The sequence below is a fragment of the Ochotona curzoniae genome, unplaced genomic scaffold, assembly GCF_017591425.1.
Source record: "Ochotona curzoniae isolate NIBS_2020 unplaced genomic scaffold, NIBS_Ocur_1.0 contig_1223, whole genome shotgun sequence".
Classification (NCBI taxonomy): Eukaryota; Metazoa; Chordata; class Mammalia; order Lagomorpha; family Ochotonidae; genus Ochotona; species Ochotona curzoniae.
In genome coordinates this window covers 4,862-22,017 of record NW_024464994.1, presented here as the reverse complement: position 1 = coordinate 22,017, position 17,156 = coordinate 4,862, and the positions used below count along the sequence as shown (strand labels likewise).

General features: G+C 47.7%; 1 protein-coding gene across 1 annotated transcript; it reads right to left on the bottom strand.

Annotated features, from left to right (window-relative positions):
- Nucleotides 1-3,605: 3,605 nt before the first annotated feature.
- Nucleotides 3,606-4,583, bottom strand: LOC121167709 (DLA class I histocompatibility antigen, A9/A9 alpha chain-like). Its single transcript, XM_040997277.1, has 2 exons — nucleotides 4,224-4,583; nucleotides 3,606-3,684 (listed from the first exon to the last, which is right to left on the bottom strand). Exons 1-2 carry the CDS (start codon nucleotides 4,465-4,467, stop codon nucleotides 3,623-3,625), a joined length of 306 nt encoding a protein of 101 aa, XP_040853211.1. The 5' UTR covers nucleotides 4,468-4,583; the 3' UTR covers nucleotides 3,606-3,622.
- Nucleotides 4,584-17,156: the final 12,573 nt, after the last annotated feature.

The window sequence follows — 17,156 nt, the reverse complement described above, 5'->3', positions numbered from 1 at the left end:
AAAATGTGGGGCCAGATAGCTGTGATTGGCTGGATCTCTGGACTGAAGCAACTGGACCTAAAACTGTGAAGATCCCAGGCTCAAAAAGAAGCATCATTTAAGGAATATTTCAAGAATCCAAGGAACTCAAAAATCTGGTTTTATGTTTGTCAAAGAAAACAATTCCAGGGGCTGACGTGGTGGAGTTACAGGCTAACCCTCCATCTGTAGCACAGGCATCCCATACAGGCACAGTTTTGTGTCCTAGCAGCTCACTTCCAATCCAGCTCCCTGCTTATGGCCTGGGAAAGTAGCAAAGGATGGCCAAAGACCTTGGGCCCCTGTATCCCCATGACCTGAAAGAAGCCCAGGCTTCTGGTTTCAGATGCTCAGCTTTGGCCTTTGCGGCTGTTTGGGTAGTGAACCAGCAAAAGGAAGATCTTTCTCTCTGTCTCTCCTCTGTGTAAATTAGCCTTTCAAATAAAAACATGTACCTTTAAAAGAAAAGAAAAATATGAATGCTTTTATTAAAAAGTGAAAAGAAATAAAAGATAAAATGGCAGTTCAGTCATTTCTGCAATGATGCATTTCTTAATATCACTTTGATTGTTCAAGTATTTAAAAATCAAAATGTTTTTCTTTCATATCAATCTTTTGTCCTCCAACTTTGCTGGTTTCTTCTTGCGAACTTTTCACTTGTGTTTTCCAGTGTTTTACCTGTAGTAAGCAATTTTTCTGTGCTCATTAACATGCTTTGTTGAGATAATCTGCTATTTTTGGATAGGTTCTACTTCATTATGATGTCTAATTTTAAATAAGATTTATTTATTATTTCACTGGGAAGTCAGATATACAGAGAGAAGGAGAGAGAGAGGAAGATCTTCCATTTGCTCGTTTACTCCCTCAGTGGCTGAAACAGCCAGGGCTGAGTCAATTCAAAGCCAGGAGCCAGGAGCTTCTTCTAGGTCTCCCATGCGGGTGTGGGGTTCCAAAGCTTTGGCTTCTTTCTCAGGCCACAAGCTGGGAGCTGGATGAGAAGCAGGGCTGCCCGGGATTAGAACTGGTGCCCACATGGGATTCAGACACTTGCAATGCAAACACTTTAGCCACTAGGCTATTGCGCTGGACCTTATGCTTTGTGTTGCTGATTTTGGTCAGCTCAGATTTTTTAGTATTTTTGAATCTGTAGTCATAAGAGATACTGATCTGTGTCTTTCCTCATGCACTGTCATTGCTTGTGCACTTACAGAATAAACTAAATAGCACTTGAGCTTTTTTGGAAGAGTTTGTGAATGGAATTTATTCCTTTAAAATTATTAAGACTTAGAAAGTGTTTTCCTGCTTATCAAACATTTCTGTGGGGCTTATTATGTGTCTGGGCACTGTTCTAAATATTTTGCAAATGTTCAGTATTCTAATATCCTCTGATCCTGTAAGGTAAAAGCTACTATTGTCAGCCCGGTTTACATATGAAGCAGAGGTGCAGAAGATTGAGGAAGCACCTGCATGTCCAACAACACAATAACTGACAGAGCTGAGATTCAAATGCAGGCAGTCAAATCTCACACTTGCTGCAGCAGTGTAGTTGGCTGGGCTGCCATATGACTTTTTATTTTTATTGAATCATAACAATAAGGCCATTTGGACCTGCACTTTGTTCTGTGGGAGTTTTGAAAAAGTAGTAAAGATTGAGTCACCTCACTTATTATAGGCATGTTCAGAATGTTTGTTCCTTGTGTTGGATTTAGTAGTTTGTATTCACTTAGGAATTTGTCCACTTTATCTCAGTTATCTGCTTTTGGACAAACAGTGGTTCACAGTGTGCTTTAAAATTCTTTTTAATATTGTAGGGTTGGTAATGATGTTCCTTTTTTTGATCCTGGTTATTTGAGTTCATATATATGCATATATATATATATAAATACAAGTATTTTAATATATATACATATTTATTTATACATTTCATAATAATCTACTTCATTCATCTTTACAAAGAGTCAGATTTGGTTTATTTGATTTTCTGTATTGCTCAACCTTTTCTGTCACAATGTCAGCCCCATAGTCTGTTTTAACAAGTTCAAGATCTTGTACTTAAGTCAGCACTAAGATTATCAGGACTCAAAGCAGGAGAGAGAGTGAGAAGAAATCAGAGAACCTAACAAGAATTTATCTGGAATGAGAAAGCATGCAATCCTTCTTCTTTGCTAATGTCAGAATCCTGTTCCTTTACTTTACTGTTTGATTGGAGAAGGGGACACAGGTGAGCACCAGGGAGGCATCCGTGGGCGTGCCAGGGCAGCCTCCCTGTATCCTTACAACATGACAGAAATGCGACAGGAGCACAGGTACCCAGGTGCATTCAGATGCAATTGCAGAAAAAGTCAGCAGTGAGGGGGAGAATGGGACTTGAACAAATCTTGCATCACTCAATTCCATAAAAGGCAGGTTTCATGCTGTGGAAGCGAACCCAGAACAAACTCTGACCCACCACTCTATGTGATGACAGTTGGAGCAGTACTCCACACACTCAGATTTCGAATTCAAATAATTCACCTAGGCCCCACTCCTTCTCCCATCCCTGTCCCTCCAAGTCTTGCCTGTAGAATCCATGATTGAAGAATCAGGATCCTGGGCACGTTCATTGCCTGGGACAGAATAAAACGGAATTTGGTCAGACTCACAGGAGACATGGCTGAAGGAGAATCATGGGGTGGGTGAGCTCCTGCATGGCCTTTCTGACAACACCATTCCAAGGGTGTTCTGGGATCTCCCCCTTCATATTCAACCTTAGTGTAGTTCCTTCCTTTTTCACCTGCAGGAAGAAACCAACCACTGTGAGGCCAAGGTAGATGCAGGCCATTGGCCCTTGAGAAATCTGTGAAGCCATGGATATTACTAAAGCTGTGAATGAGACCCAGGCAAGATCAGGCAACATGAGGAGAGGAGATGGGAAAGAACAGAACAACACCTCCCAGAGGTCTGTTCTGAGAGGGACTTTGCCCAGTGACCTCTACTGCCGGGAAGCAGGTGCCCATGACTACAATCACCACCTTTACCTCAATCATATTTCACCTTCATTCTTATAAAGTTGTTTTATAAGATTGTATAAAATTCTCAGTCAATATGGTTTCAAGCCAGGTATAAGCATGTGTCTGTGTGTGTGATTGGTGCTTTCTCTCTGGTACAACAAAAACTCAGACCCACCCTTACCCTGCCGTACCTGAGCTCTTCCTCTTCCGCCTCCTCATCACAGCAGTGACCACAGAGCCAGTGAGCACAGCTGCCAGAATAACCATGCCAGTGACGACTTCCCCACGTAGGCCTGATGGTCTGAAGAAGTTCTGAGAAGGGAAAGGAGGGTGAGGGGCTCTGAGCCCAGGTCTCAGCTCTGCCCCTGCATAAGACCCCCTCCCTTCTGCCCTCCTTAACCCATCGCAGGGTGAGGGGGCTCAGGCAGCCCCTCATGCTCCACATGCCATGTGTATCTGTTCTCATCTCCAGAAGGCCCTAACACAGCTGCCCATTTCTGGAAGGTTCCATCCCCTGCAGGCCTGGTTTCTATCAGGTCTGTGTCCTGGGTTAGATCCTCTCTGTCCCACTGCCAGGTGAGTGTGATGTCCTTGGGGTAGAAGCCGAGGACCCATCACCTCAGGGTGACCTTCTGGTCAGAGACTTGGTGATAGCTCAATTGTGCTGTGGGTGGGTCTGGGAAGTTTCAGAAAATTCAGCCTTTTTTTTCCATTTCCCTTGGATGCTGAGGTAGCCCTCATGAGCATCCTGAGAATGGTCAGGAGAGTAGGAATGAGCCAGTGAGTGCAAAACTCAGACAGCAGCCTGGACTCAGATAGCTAGGAAAATCTTCCATTCCTTGGAAAGTTCTAGAGTCAGAATCAGACAGCATAAATTATGGAGCTTTAGTTTCTGAGAGGGAGTTTAAGTCCTACATTTGGTGCAAGTTGAGAGACTGGAAAGCTGGAGTCGATCTCCAGAGACCTTGTGTGTTGGCCCAGCACATCCAAGGTCAAAGGGGTCTACTGATTGATTATTTGAGGGAGTTCTTGCTTTCCATCAGTGGAGCCACTGAACCCTTAAGGATGTTGCAGAGATCTAGAAAGCTAGAGGGATTCTTGCCCCTCTCTAGTCGGGGGAGAGCAATGATCTAACCTGGGTACTGCTTAATCTCACTTTTGTGAAGAGGCTGGGAGACGTGCAGGTGACAGAGAGGAGCCCTGGGTCCCAGGCACCTGTGCGCTGCAGCTCCTCCTTCCCCATCTCCAGGAATCTGCGCAGCCACTCCACACATTCGTTGTTCAGGTAGAAGGTGCACTGCTGTGCATCCCACTTGGGCCGTGAGATGTGAGTCATGGTGTCCACCATGGTCCACGTGAGTGTATTCTCGTTCAGGGTGAAGCAGTCGGTCCCATTGTAGGAATGCTGACTATATATGCGGAGGAGGTGCCTGTCTGCCCTGACCTCGCAGCCGAACATCGCCTGAAAATGTAAGAGCCTGAACCCACAGGGCAATGTGGTCAGCCCCACCCTTCTCCGTGGAAAAATACACCCAGTCCTGATCCCATAAGGGTATGATAAATGATGAAGGTCAGAGCTGTTTATTTTCCAAACTGAAAAACAAACCCAAGCAAATGCCCGGACTCTTGATATGTTTCTGGGGCACATTTGTCGGGTCTCAGGGTAGAGCTCTGAGGCGACTGACAACCTTTGATGGGGGAGCAATTGTGCTTGCAATATGATCACTCATCCGCCTTGCTCTGGTTGTAGTGGCCACTCCGGGTGTCCAGGTTGCCAAAATACAGCTGTGCTCTGTTCTTGGCGTTCTGTATAGGGGTCCCAGTACTCTTGCTCCACCTCCTGCATCCAGGTTGCCTGCGGCTCCATCCTCAGGTCTTCGGCATCGGCTGTGGAAACTGGTGAACCGCGTGTCGTCCACGTAGTCCACGGAGATGAAGCAGGGCTCCGCCTGGCCGAGGGACACAGCAGTGTTGAAATACGCGAGCCTCGGGGGAGAGAGGCTGAAATCCACCAGGTGCGAAGCCCCCAGGCCCGAGTTGCCTTAGGCCTGTTTGGGAGGAATGGATGAGGGAAAGGTCGCGAGATGATTGGCCCTCCCAGAAGAAGGCTGCCCAATGGGAGTGTGACCTGAGTATGTGTCTCTAGTATCATGACAGAAGGACCTGACCCCAGTTCTTAGAGGGAATCTCACTAGTATCGGCAGACTGAGACTCCTTTCAAACCCCACCCGCCCATTGCTTGGCTTCCCCAGCACAGACCAGCCCTGGGACTGAGATCCTGAGGACCATTCTGGGATCTGAGCCTTCGATTCCAGGGTTGCCCTGGCTCTTTCCACGCAATCTTTCTGAAGTCGACTTGGGACTACATCGGAGGTTCTTAGACGCTTTGTTTTCCGAATCTTTTTATGTTCCTTGGAATTAGTGATGAGTCCAAGAGAAAAAGAACTTGGGTTATATGTACCAATAACCTCAAGTTCAGAAATTGAAGCCATTTAATATGATTAACTCATTTAAAATATCCCATTGATCTTTTAAACAAATACTGTTTTTAAGAGAAATAACTATTGGGCCTGGCGCAGTGGCGCAGTGGTTAAGGTCCTCACCTTGCACGCCCTGGGATCCCATATGGGCACTGGTTCTAATCCTGGCAGCCCCGCTTCCCTTCCAGCTCCCTGCCTGTGGCCTGGGAAAGCAGTTGAGGACGGCCCAAAGCTTTGGGATCCTGCACCCGTGTGGGAGACCTGGAAGAGGCTCCTGGCTTCGGATCGGCATAGCATTGGCTGTTGCGCTCACTGGGGGAGTGAATCATCGGACGGAAGATCTTCCTTTCTGTCTCGCCTCTCTATATATCCGCCTTTCCAATAAAAAAATAATAAAAATAAATCTTTAAAAAAATAGTTTTTTTTTTAAAAAGAGAGAAATAACTATTTCCAAAGCAAACAGGATAGTGAGAAGAGTGAATCTTTACATTTTGCCTCTTTGCAGCTCATTTTGTCTGTTTAAGTAGAAGATTACTGGATTTTCACTTTTGCTCTACATTTAACTTCTCCTTTCCCTGTTGTAATATATAAAAAAAGAAACTCAACACCAAACATGTAGGAGGAATACCTTAATAATGTATTCAAATAATTGTGACTATTCACCTTTGATCATACACTAAAGTGATCAAGTGCCAGCTTTTAAGGTTATTTGAAAGGGAGAAGCTGAAGCCCTACTGTGGGATATTTGGTTTTCTGGTGTGTTAAAACTCACGGGTTCATCCTGCACACTGAATGGATTTTGCTAATGCATGACTTCAGAAAGTACTGTAACACACTGTGTGATCATATTACTTAGGTTTTCTCCTGTTGACACTTAATTTGAAAATTAGTTATGTTTTGTAATATCGCAAATTCTAAGAGAAAAGGTTGCAAGTATTTGGAAACTGTAAAATTTATGATGGTGGATACAAATTTTCAAAACTTCTGTTTTCCTTTTTTAGAGCACACATGCTAATTTTGGCAAAAAAAAAAAAAGCAAAGGAAACAGTGAGTTACACATGTGGAGAGATACTCAGTGTTGTGTACATTTCAAAGTGCCTTGTTTCTGCACTTGCTCAGACACAGTTAGATACTACTCTGGTATTTTCTCACTTCACTTTCTTTTTTCTTCCCTCCTTTGTTTCTTTGGAGACAGGGCAGGGGGAGGCATGCCAGCCAGCTGGGCTGGGGGTGGCAGTGAGCCATACTCCATGGACTGGGGTCTGAGGCTGCTGCCTGGCTCTGCTGTGTGGCCTGGATCAGCTGTGAGCCATGGCTGTGGGATGAAGCTGGGGTGTTGCTGCCTGTGTCCTCTCCATGATCGAGAGGCTGTTCACATGATCAAGAGGCCTGTTTAGCATTGTACCTGATCTCACTAATGACATTTGGCATTGACAAGCAAACAGTGATTTCACATTCTGGTGGTTCAAAAATACATCAGGGCCTCAGATGTCAGGGACCAGAGTTGGAGAGTGCTTGTCCTGGTCTTGACCCACATGTACCCTGTTAGGCTGCTCCCCTTTCTGACTTAGGCAAATAAAAGGACCATACCCAGGTACACTCGAAAGTTAGATCTGTCTACCCCAGTCAACCAACCAAAGAACTCAAACACCTCTTTTTTCTTTTTTAAAACTTTATTTCAATGTACCTGTGCTTACAGAAATGTACTCTTTTTGTCTAATAGAACACAATTTAACTTATGCTACAATTTTGACAAAAATCCTGGTGCATGGTTTAAATTTTTTTTTTTTCCAAAAAGGAGTTAAGGCCTGGTTTATTTTTGTCTATCACAAATGTAGAAAAGGTTTCATGGCTACTGGACAAAGAAGCAGCAAAAGCCTTAAGAAATTTACCTTTGATTTGCCTTAGAAGAATAATATATATTGCACTTTGAACATTTTATAACATCAGTGCAATAGAACATCGCAGTGCAAAGTGCAATTCTGTGAAATGTTTCTATGCCAGTTCACAAAGTAGAAGTCTGTGTGCACCTGTGGAACTGGAGAGTTCCAGGAGATGGGTCAGATTAGGTCACATTACATGTAGACCGTGAATCTGCACAAACCCAGATTGAGATGATCTCTTCAGTCTGAATCAATACTACCAGCTTGCTTCATCTGCTGAGTCTAACAAGGAAACCCAGCATGTTAAGTTGTTCTACTACATTGAAAAGAAGAAAATGAAGTTTCTTCCTAGCTTTTCAGTCCAGAGGTGATGGTAACCTACCAGAACCCCTTCTATCCATCAGCACTCCTACTCCTGAGTGTGATTGCTGTTGATTGCCCAGCAGACCAGCCGGGAAACATGACAAAGGCCAGCACTGACGTCCCCATGTCCCAGGCTGTAAACTTTATTGCCTCTAAAGCCACTTTCCTGTCCACCTGTGTGCTTGCTTACCTTCGGGTATGAGGATGAAGCCTGAAAGCCGATGGGTCCTATTTTTGAACTGGTTTGTGGCTGCTTAAATGACACAGCCCTTAATGCAGACAGAAGCTGGGAACAGAGGGATGCAGCCCTATCTCTCTGAGCAATGCCAGGAGCCATCAGAGCTGGTGGGAGAAGGGTGGTACTCTGCCTGGAGTTCTTTTTAACAGCTTCCCTTCGGCATATGGATGACCTGAAAGCCGAAGACATGGAACTTCCAGAATATTGAGGTTTTCAACAACTACACATTATTCAGACAAATGTCTGCCTTTATTCAACAGTCACTAACATTGCCGCGTAAGAATCAGGCTTAGAAGGCACATAAAAGCCTAAGAAGGCAGACAGTATCCCAGTCCAGCATGTAATGCATGACTGGAAGGCCAGGCCTGGGACCTGCATCCACCAAGTGGCAGACATGGCAGCTATGAAATGTCCTGGGAGGGGGTTTTGCAGATGTGTGGGTGAGGGTACATTACAGGTAAGGAATGACTTGCTGGGGACATCCGGATACACTAGTGTTGCAATTTCAGGTAAACAAGGGGAGTAAGATTGGGTAGTTTGGAAGCAGGGGGAAGCTAGAGAACAAGCGTGGGTCAGACCAGGATACCTGCCCAAGTGGGAGGGATACACACCCTGCCCATCCTGGGATGGGCTTAGGCCATTTAGTCTGGGCCATGACACTAACTGGCATGCAAGAGAACTAGATCTGGACACAGATGCAAAGAGGAGTTTATGGGCCAAAACTAGTGGGACTGCAATACCTACTTGCCTGTGCTAGAGCTGGGGGTGATGACAGTCAAGCTAGGCATGACCACAGAACTCAACAACACCTTGAGAACTGGGGTTCAGAGCAGGTTGGGTTGGTCTAAGCTGCAGCACCTGCAGGTGCACCAAGAATTGCATGTGGGGATGAATGGAATGCAGGATCTACCAGCACTCACAAAGGCCAAGACTAGGGAGTAGACTATGTGGGGCTGGGCCTTAGCACCCATTGATATGTGTGATATCTGGGTCTGGGAGCAGGACTGGTGGGGAAATTTGGGGGTTTCTCCTACTAGGCTATAGCTCCTGCAGGTAAACAGAAGAGTTGGGGCTGGCTGTGGGCTAGAGAAGGCAGGGCTACTCTACTGTTTGCAGGAGTGTGGGCTAAATGGGGGGTTGGAAGGAAGTGGAGTGGGCAAGGCCAAGACAAGTCATAGCATACACTGGCATGTGTGGGAGCCAGGATGTGGTGTGGTTCATGCTGGGCTAGGCTTCTGTACCTGCCTGTTTGCATGAGAGCCAGGGATGAGGACAGATTGGGCAGGGCTAGGCAGCAATACACACCAGACAGTTTTGGGGCTGAGGCCAGGCTGCAATATCTGATGGCAAACACCAAGCTGGGTGATGGGCCATGCCAGGCTGGGTCAGAGCCACCACTGGCACACACAATATATGTAGCTGAGAAGGGGCGTGATAGGGGAGAAAAAGGGATTCCTTTGCTGGGCTGTGGGTCCAATTGTTGAGTGCAAGAGCTGGAATGGGGTGGCAAACTGTGCTGGGAATGGCTAAAGTATCCTTCGGTGTGGATGTGGACTGGGCCTGGGAATGTGGTACATTGAACTTGGTTCCAGCACCTGTCAGTGCTGCTTGTGAAAGCCAGAGTGGGTGTAGACTGGGCTGGGCTGGGTCTCAGCACCTATTGAACTACATGAGAGTTGGGTCTGAGGGTGGGTCAAGCAGGGCTAGGCTGGGCTGTGGTACCGAAAGGTAAGAGCCAGAATGTGTGTGGGGCAGTTGGGTAAGGCCACTGTACCTGGCAGTGAATGCCAGGGCAAGAGGTAAACCAAGTCAGGCTGGGCCAAGCACCCACATGAGATCTACCACTAGGACGTGGCTTGATAGAGCAGCTTGGGGAACTCCTCTGTCAGGATGCAGTCCATGATGCTGAGCACAAGAACTGAGGCAGGGAGCAGCCCAGCCCAGGTCAGGTTACAGTACCCACCAGCATACTTGTGAGTCAGGTCTTGGGAGGGGTCAGGTTGGGTTAGTCCCTAACACCCACTGGCAGATCTGAGAATCAGAACTGAGTGTGGGACAGGCTGGGTTGGGCCACAACACCAGCCAGTCCACATTAGAGCTGGGACTGGGGACTGACTATGCTGGGCTAGGTTGCAACATCCCCTCGCATTGCTGGGGATGAGTTAGCCAGCCTATAGCACCCACTGGTGAATGCCGAGCTGAGGCAGGCCGTACCAGACTGTGCAGCACCCACCAGCACGTGTAAGACTCCACGGGGGCAAACCTGGCAGGGGGACATTGGTGGCTTCCCTGCTAGGTCACTGCTCCTACTGGTCAGTGTAAAAACTGAATCTGGGAGCAGATTAGGCTGGGCAGGGCAACAACATCCATAGGCCTGAAAGTGACCTGGGTTAGGAGGAGAGTCTGGCTGGGCTAAGTAACCATATGCCTTGATACATGTATGAGGCAGAGTAAGTGCAGGCTGATTGGGCTTTAAGGCAGCATCAGCTTGCAGGTACTGGGACTCAGAGTAAGTCCATCAGGCTATACTGCAGCACACCTGGAAAGTGCAAGATCCAAGGCTGAGAGTGGACCTAGCAGCGAAACAGTGGGCACCCTTCTGTTAGATTGTAGCTCCCACCAGTGAGTGTGAGAACCAGGGCTGGGGGTGGGTCTGACTGGACAAGCAGTAGCACCTGACAGTGTTAGCATGGGCTGGTAGTAAGGTTGATGTGGCTGAGTAGATGCAACACCCATGGTTGAGTATATGGGAACTGAATAGTATGTGGGTGGAATGGACTGGACCAGTCTGCTACACATGCCAACAAGCACAGGGCTGGGGATGGGCCTGGTGTGGGTTATAGGGGTTGCTCTTACTAGGCTGCAGTTCCTGATGATATGTATGAGGGCTGAGTGTGTGGTGGGCAGGTTTAGTTGAGACCGCAGCATCCACTGGTTTCTATATGAGATAAGGCTTGGGACAGAATTGACTGGGTGACTGCAACCACCAGTGTATGTGTGTATAGGCTGGTGTGGGTGACCAACTGAGCCAGATCCCTACAACTAAGGCCTCAGAATCTTTCAAGTAGTAGCCTGCAGAAGCTGAAGAATCTGTTCTTTTCTAAATTCAGCTTTGCAATGTTCAAATACCACTTTTCTGTTTTTGTTCATTTGAGCAGCCATAAATACAACATCCATCTATAAGAAAGTGTTATTCTCTAGAACCAATATGGCAGAATAAGGTAAGGACACATTTAAACAGATGGAGAAATGTTGGCCAATGTGAAACAGAGAGGGCACATTCTAGGAAATGGGAGAGGACAGAACGATAGCAGAGGTGTACCTGGAGACTGACAGACACAAGAAAGCAGGGGACACAAAAGTGGGGTGCTGCAGTGACCAAAACTGTAGGACTTTCAGCAGGCAGCAATCTGAAGTGAGTCAGCTGCCAGAACTCCATCATAACAAGGTGGAAAGGGACTTTCACCGGGAGCTCAGGAGGTGAACCCAGACAAAGAATGGCCCATCCTACCTTTCTGTTTGATTGCACCAGGGGCAGAGACAGAGCGGCAGGTCCCAGATGGGTGGTGTGGGAACCAGCCCAGTCTGCACACTAAAACCGAATTGGGCACCATTTTGTCTAGATAGACAAAGGCTATGGGAAAGGACTGAGCATGCATTGAGCTGGGAGTGAACTCATTTCTGCCTCAGCAAAGGGCAACAGCATCCTACAGGTTCCACTCAAGAGAGGACCTGGTAGCACTCAGACCTGACGGCCAGCAGATCAAGAACTCCAATACTGACACATCAGTTGCCATGTTGTACATTCTGGGAAAAGCTTCACTTCAGGGACAACAGTGAACTGTGCATGTGCTGAGCTGGGAGTGAACTCACTGAGCTCAGTCATTGCACTGGTCCCACAGAGAAAATACTGATTTTGTCATTTACAGGTCAAAATGGGTCCATGTGAACCCAGACCTAATGGCCAACAGGTTCCAGCAAGGTCAGTACCATCAACAACCTAGCTAGCAGCGTGGCCTTGTGGAGCCCAGGCTCTGTGTGCTGGGTGCAGAGACCATGTGTGTGCTCTCTGATTTCTCTTAGTCACTGCTTCTGGGAAAGCCCAACAGGCCTCAGCTTCCTGTATCCCTGGGGTGTGCCATGGGTCAGGGGTGTGGGGCAGGAGGGATTCAGACTCTTATCCACTGTCCTTTGCTTTGGGATGGGCACTCTGGGCATGTGTGGGTCTTTGGGAAGTTGGGGGTAGACACCAGAAGTTTTCACTCTGTTTTTTTTTTTTTTAAATATTTATTTATTTATTGGAAAGTCAGATATAGAGAGCAGGAGAGAGAAAGATCTTCCATCCGATGATTCACTCCCCAAGTGAGCGCAACGGCCAATGCTATGCTGATCTGAAACCAGGATTCAGGAACTTCTTCCGAGTTTCCCACACGGGTACAGGGTCCCAAAGCTTTAGGCCGTCCTCGACTGCTTTCCCAGGCCACAAGCAGGGAGCTGGATGGGAAGTGGAGCTGCCGGGATTAGAACTGGTGCCCATATGGGATCCAGCATGTTCAAGGCGAGGACTTTAGTTGCTAGGCCACGCCGCTGGGCCCAGTTTTGCCTTTAAAACATCAAATAAATGTTTTAAAAAATGGTAGCAGCCTTGTAATGCAGTGGTTTAAGAATCCTCTTGCAACGTGGGTATCCCTTATAATGCCAAAATAGAGAAAACAAGGCAACGAATTGCATTTCTTCATGTATTAGTATGGATTCAAGAATTCACATTCGTGAGTGAGAGCAGGCATGTCATGTGGGTTATCCATGATGTGCGTGTAGCTGTGTGTATGGTGGGGAAATGTACATGTTGGCAGGCATCTCACTGTTGAGTCTGGGAAGGGCAGGGGTGAGGGTGTGGCAGAAGCAGGGCTGTCCCACCATGGTGACCAGGGGAGTCTGTGCAGGGACAGGGTCTATAGGGTCTTGCAGAGCAGGAGGGGCTGGTCCAGCTGCAGGATCTTCTGTCTGGCGTGGCAGGAACGCCTGCCTTGAGAGGGGCCCTAAGGGGTACAGAACTAGGGTGAGCTGTGGTGTCAGGGGCCTGGGATCCTGGTGCTGAAGAGCAGGGTCAGTGCTCCTGGGCGGGGCGCTGGTGGAGAGGCAGGACTGAGTGAGTGAGGAATGAATGAGATGGACACGCAGGGATCAGCCCAGCAGCTGCCTCCCCTGGTTCATTCTGTGTGGCTGGGAGGGGTCTCTGTCCTTGCTGCCTCCTGGTCCTTGCTGCTCCTTGGGACAGGCTCCTCCCAGGCCAGGCAGCAGTGGCAGAGAGCTCCAGGGTTCCCTGTGATGCAGCCTGAGCTGGGCTGGGAGCTCTGCCTGCAGCAGGAGTGGATGAGGGCCTGCCTGTGACCAAGAGGGAACAAGGGGCCCTTGGAGGTCTATCTGGGGTCCTGGACTCCAGGAAGAAGGTAGGAGAGAGTTTGTTCAGGCTTTGTGCAAGGTCCACCTGCTGCAGCATGCTGTTGTGTTTTGCTCAGCGCTGCTGTCTCTCTCACATTGCTGCAGGCATGTTGGATGCTTTGAGACCCTGAGTTTGATTGACCCTCAACTATCATCTGTAGTGCTCAGTTGTCTTCAGCCATAAACCTTTGCATGCTTGGAGGTTTTCCTTTTATTTGATTCAAACTTACAAATGCTGATAGTTGAAAGAGTTAATTATTTTTCAAGATTTCTTCTGAGAGGCTGGCATTGTGGTGTAACATGGAAAGCTGCTGCCAGCAATGCCAGTGTCCCATGTGGCTGTTGAACAGAGTCCTGTGTGCTCCACTTCTCAGTCAGCTCCCTGCCCTTGTGCCTGGAAGTGCAGCAGAAGCTGGCCTGAGTGCTGGGACCCTGCAGCCATCGGGGAGAAGGAGGAAGCTGGTGGATCCTACTTAAGTCTGGCCCTTCCCTGGTTTTGTGAGTGAACCAGTAGGTGTGAGATCTCTATGTGACTCTTCCTTCTCTATATTCCAATAAAAAAAAATTGGAGCTTCTCATGGCAAGCATTATCCTTGTGTCTTCTCAATTTCTGTCTTCCTAGCGGCCCCCGCTCCCAGCATCTGAGCTGACCTTAGCCTTGGCTCCCTGTCTCACACTCAGTGTCTTTCTGAGAGCCCCTGAGTGTCCACCTGCAGCCATAGTGGGCCACATCGTGTAAGAGCTCCCGGTGTCTGTCATCAGCAGGAAGTCCACTCAGTCTGCAGTCCACATGTGCTGCACCTTTACCTTCTAGGTTAGGATTCCCTGCTTTGGTCATAGTGACTGTGCAGGTGGGGACTATGTAACGTCAGCCACTCTCTCAAGCTGTCTGAACTCCCAGTGAGTGTGGGTGATCTGTGTGAGCAGACACTCTGGTTAGTTACAGGCTCAGGTGTCACCACGGGAGGAAGCGAAAAGAAAGATGCACATGATTCTGCTACAGTTCTGCTTCTCATTGTAATTTATTTGAGAGAAGAGTGACAGAGAGACAAGGAAAGTCAGATAGAGACAGGGGAGATGTGTGTGGGGGGGTGGTTTTGTGTGTGTGTATGTGAGAGAGAGAGAGAAAGCTTTTCCATCCACTGGTCACTCTGAAAATGGATATAAAAGCTGGGGTTGGTCCAAACTGAATCCAGGAACTCAGAACTCCAACCAGGTCTCCCACGGAGCTGTCAGGAGCCCAAGCACTTGGGCCGTCTTCTGCTGCTTTCCCAGGCACTGCAGGAAGGAGCTGGATCAGAAGCAGAGCAGTCAGAATGTGAACCAGCTCTCTGCTCTGGGATGTCGGCTTCACATGCAGGAGCTTAAGCAGCTGCACCAAACCTACTTCTCCTGGGACAGGTTCCCATCTCTTATACAACCTTTGCTGCTTTCAGATCAGCCAGTCAACCTTTGTTGCTCCTTAGCTGTGTCCCACATCCTACTATGTCCTCATTATCAGGAGCTGTGCTGATATCTGGGAACCTTTCTCTTTCCTTTGTCCTCAGACTTGTCCTCATTATGCTGACCTGGCACTGTTGACCTGGCTCAGTTTCTTGTAACAGACAGAGCCTCAAGCTCAGCCAGTGGTTGCAGCCCCAGGTCCCGAGGTTAAGAGTGTCCATTTATTCCTGGGGATCCTGTGGGCTCCTAGGTTCCTCAGTGAGGTGGGACCTCACCAAGCCTTATCTCTCTGTTCACTCCATCCCAGTCTGGGCAGTCTGTCTGCAGCTTACCCATCTGTTGTTCTTTGTCCCAGCCATCTGTGAGGAGTACAGGTGTTTAGATGCTGTGACCAGCATTGTCATGGAGATGAGTGCAGCACTGACCAAGAATGAAGGGAGTGAAGCAAAGAGCAGCTGCTGGTGAACCTGTCCAAGGCTCTCACATGTCAGCTCAGTCACAACTCTGGGGGGGAAAGTGCATTCAGCCTCTGGCATCAAGAAGTGGTGCCTATGATGTCAACCACTGACCCTGTGGCTGCCTGAGAGCTGGGGGCGTGGGTGGGGTTGATAGGTGGGTCAGTAAATAACCCTCATGCTCTCAGCAAATGTAGAAACTCATTTGTTTTATCAAGTATTTCTCCACTGTGCAGTTTTATTGGATTAAAATATCTGAAAAATCTGATTCTGAGAGTTTTTCCCCCTTGATTAATAATTGCTTGATTTTAAAGTTTTTTTTTTTTTTTAATCCTAAACAAAGTAACCTATCACTGAAAAGTCATAGAGAGAGACAAAGGCTGGCAGGAAGTGGTGGGGGGAAGACAGAGGTAGGCAAATGGGGAGAGATCCTCTATCTGCTGGTTCACTCCCCACATTCAGTAGCCAGCGCTGGACCTCTCTGAATTCTGAGTCCAACTCTCCATCTTGGTCTCCCCTGTGGGTGGCCCAGTGCTTGAAGGACCATGTGCTGCTCCAGGGTGTGTGTTAGCAGGACACTGGACTGGATGCTGAGCACTGCAATGTGGGATGCAGCTTTAACAGTGCTGACTTAACTGTTGGTGCCCAATAGTTGTCCCTCATTTTATTTTTGATTAACACATAGAATTTGTTAGTATATATTTCTTTTCATGGTAATATCTTTTTCTTTCTCTCTCTCTCTTCCTTCCTTCCTTCCTTTATCAGAAGGGCAGAGTTACAGAGAGAGCAGGACACAAAGATCTTCCATCCACTGTTTCACTCCATAAATGGCTGCAACAACCAGGGCTGGGCCAGGCTAAAGCCAGGAGCCTAAGATATGTCCTGAGTGAATGACACAAGTACTTGAGCCATCTTCTGGTGCTTCCCCAGGCCATCAGCAGGGAGCTTGATTGAAGTGGAGCTGTCAGACTTTAGGATTTGAATCAGTGCCCAAAAGGGAGGCCCCTACAGCAGTTTCTTCAGACCCTTTTTGTTTGTATAGAATTAGTAGTAAAGTCTCCCTTTTCCTTTTCATTTAAAAATTAGTTTATTTTTATTGTAAAGTGAGATTTACAGAGAGTCTGAGAGGAAATATCTTCCATCAGCTGTTTCACTCCTCAAGTGGCAGCAACGGCTGAAACTGAGCTGAACCAAAGCCAGGAGCCAAAATTTTCTTCTGTGTCACCATGTTGCCCCAGGTTTTGGGACATTCTCTATTGCTTTCCCAGGTCACAGGCAGGAAACTGGATGGGAAGTGGAGCAGCTGAAACGTGCAATGGTGCCCATGTGGTATCCTGGCTTTTGCAAGGCAAGGAATTTAGCTCCCAGGCTATAGCACCAGACCCTCCTTCCATTTTGTTAAGGCTTATTTTTTTTTTTTATTAGAAAGCCAGAATGTGCAACAACAACAAAATACCAGAATCGCAGATCTGTATCTTCCATCATCTTGTTCACTCACCAAATGGTGTACTGGCCATAGCTGAGCTGATGTGGAGCCAGGAACCAGAGCTTCCTCCTAGTCTCCCACTCAGGTGCAGGTTTGCAGGCTTTTGGGCTGTTCCTGTCTGCTCTCCCAGGCACAAGCAGGGACTGAGGGGGAGGTGGAGTAGCAGGAGCATGAACTAGTGTCCATGTGGGATGAGGTGCTTGGGGGTGGAGGATCAGCCAGTTGAGCCAATGTGCTGGACCAGTAATGTCTCCATTTTAATTTCTGATTCTACTTATCTTACTTATCTGGGTTTTTTTTTTTTCAAAGCTTTTTTTTTTTTTTTGTTAGAGGGGCTCAATATTTGCCTATTTTGTTT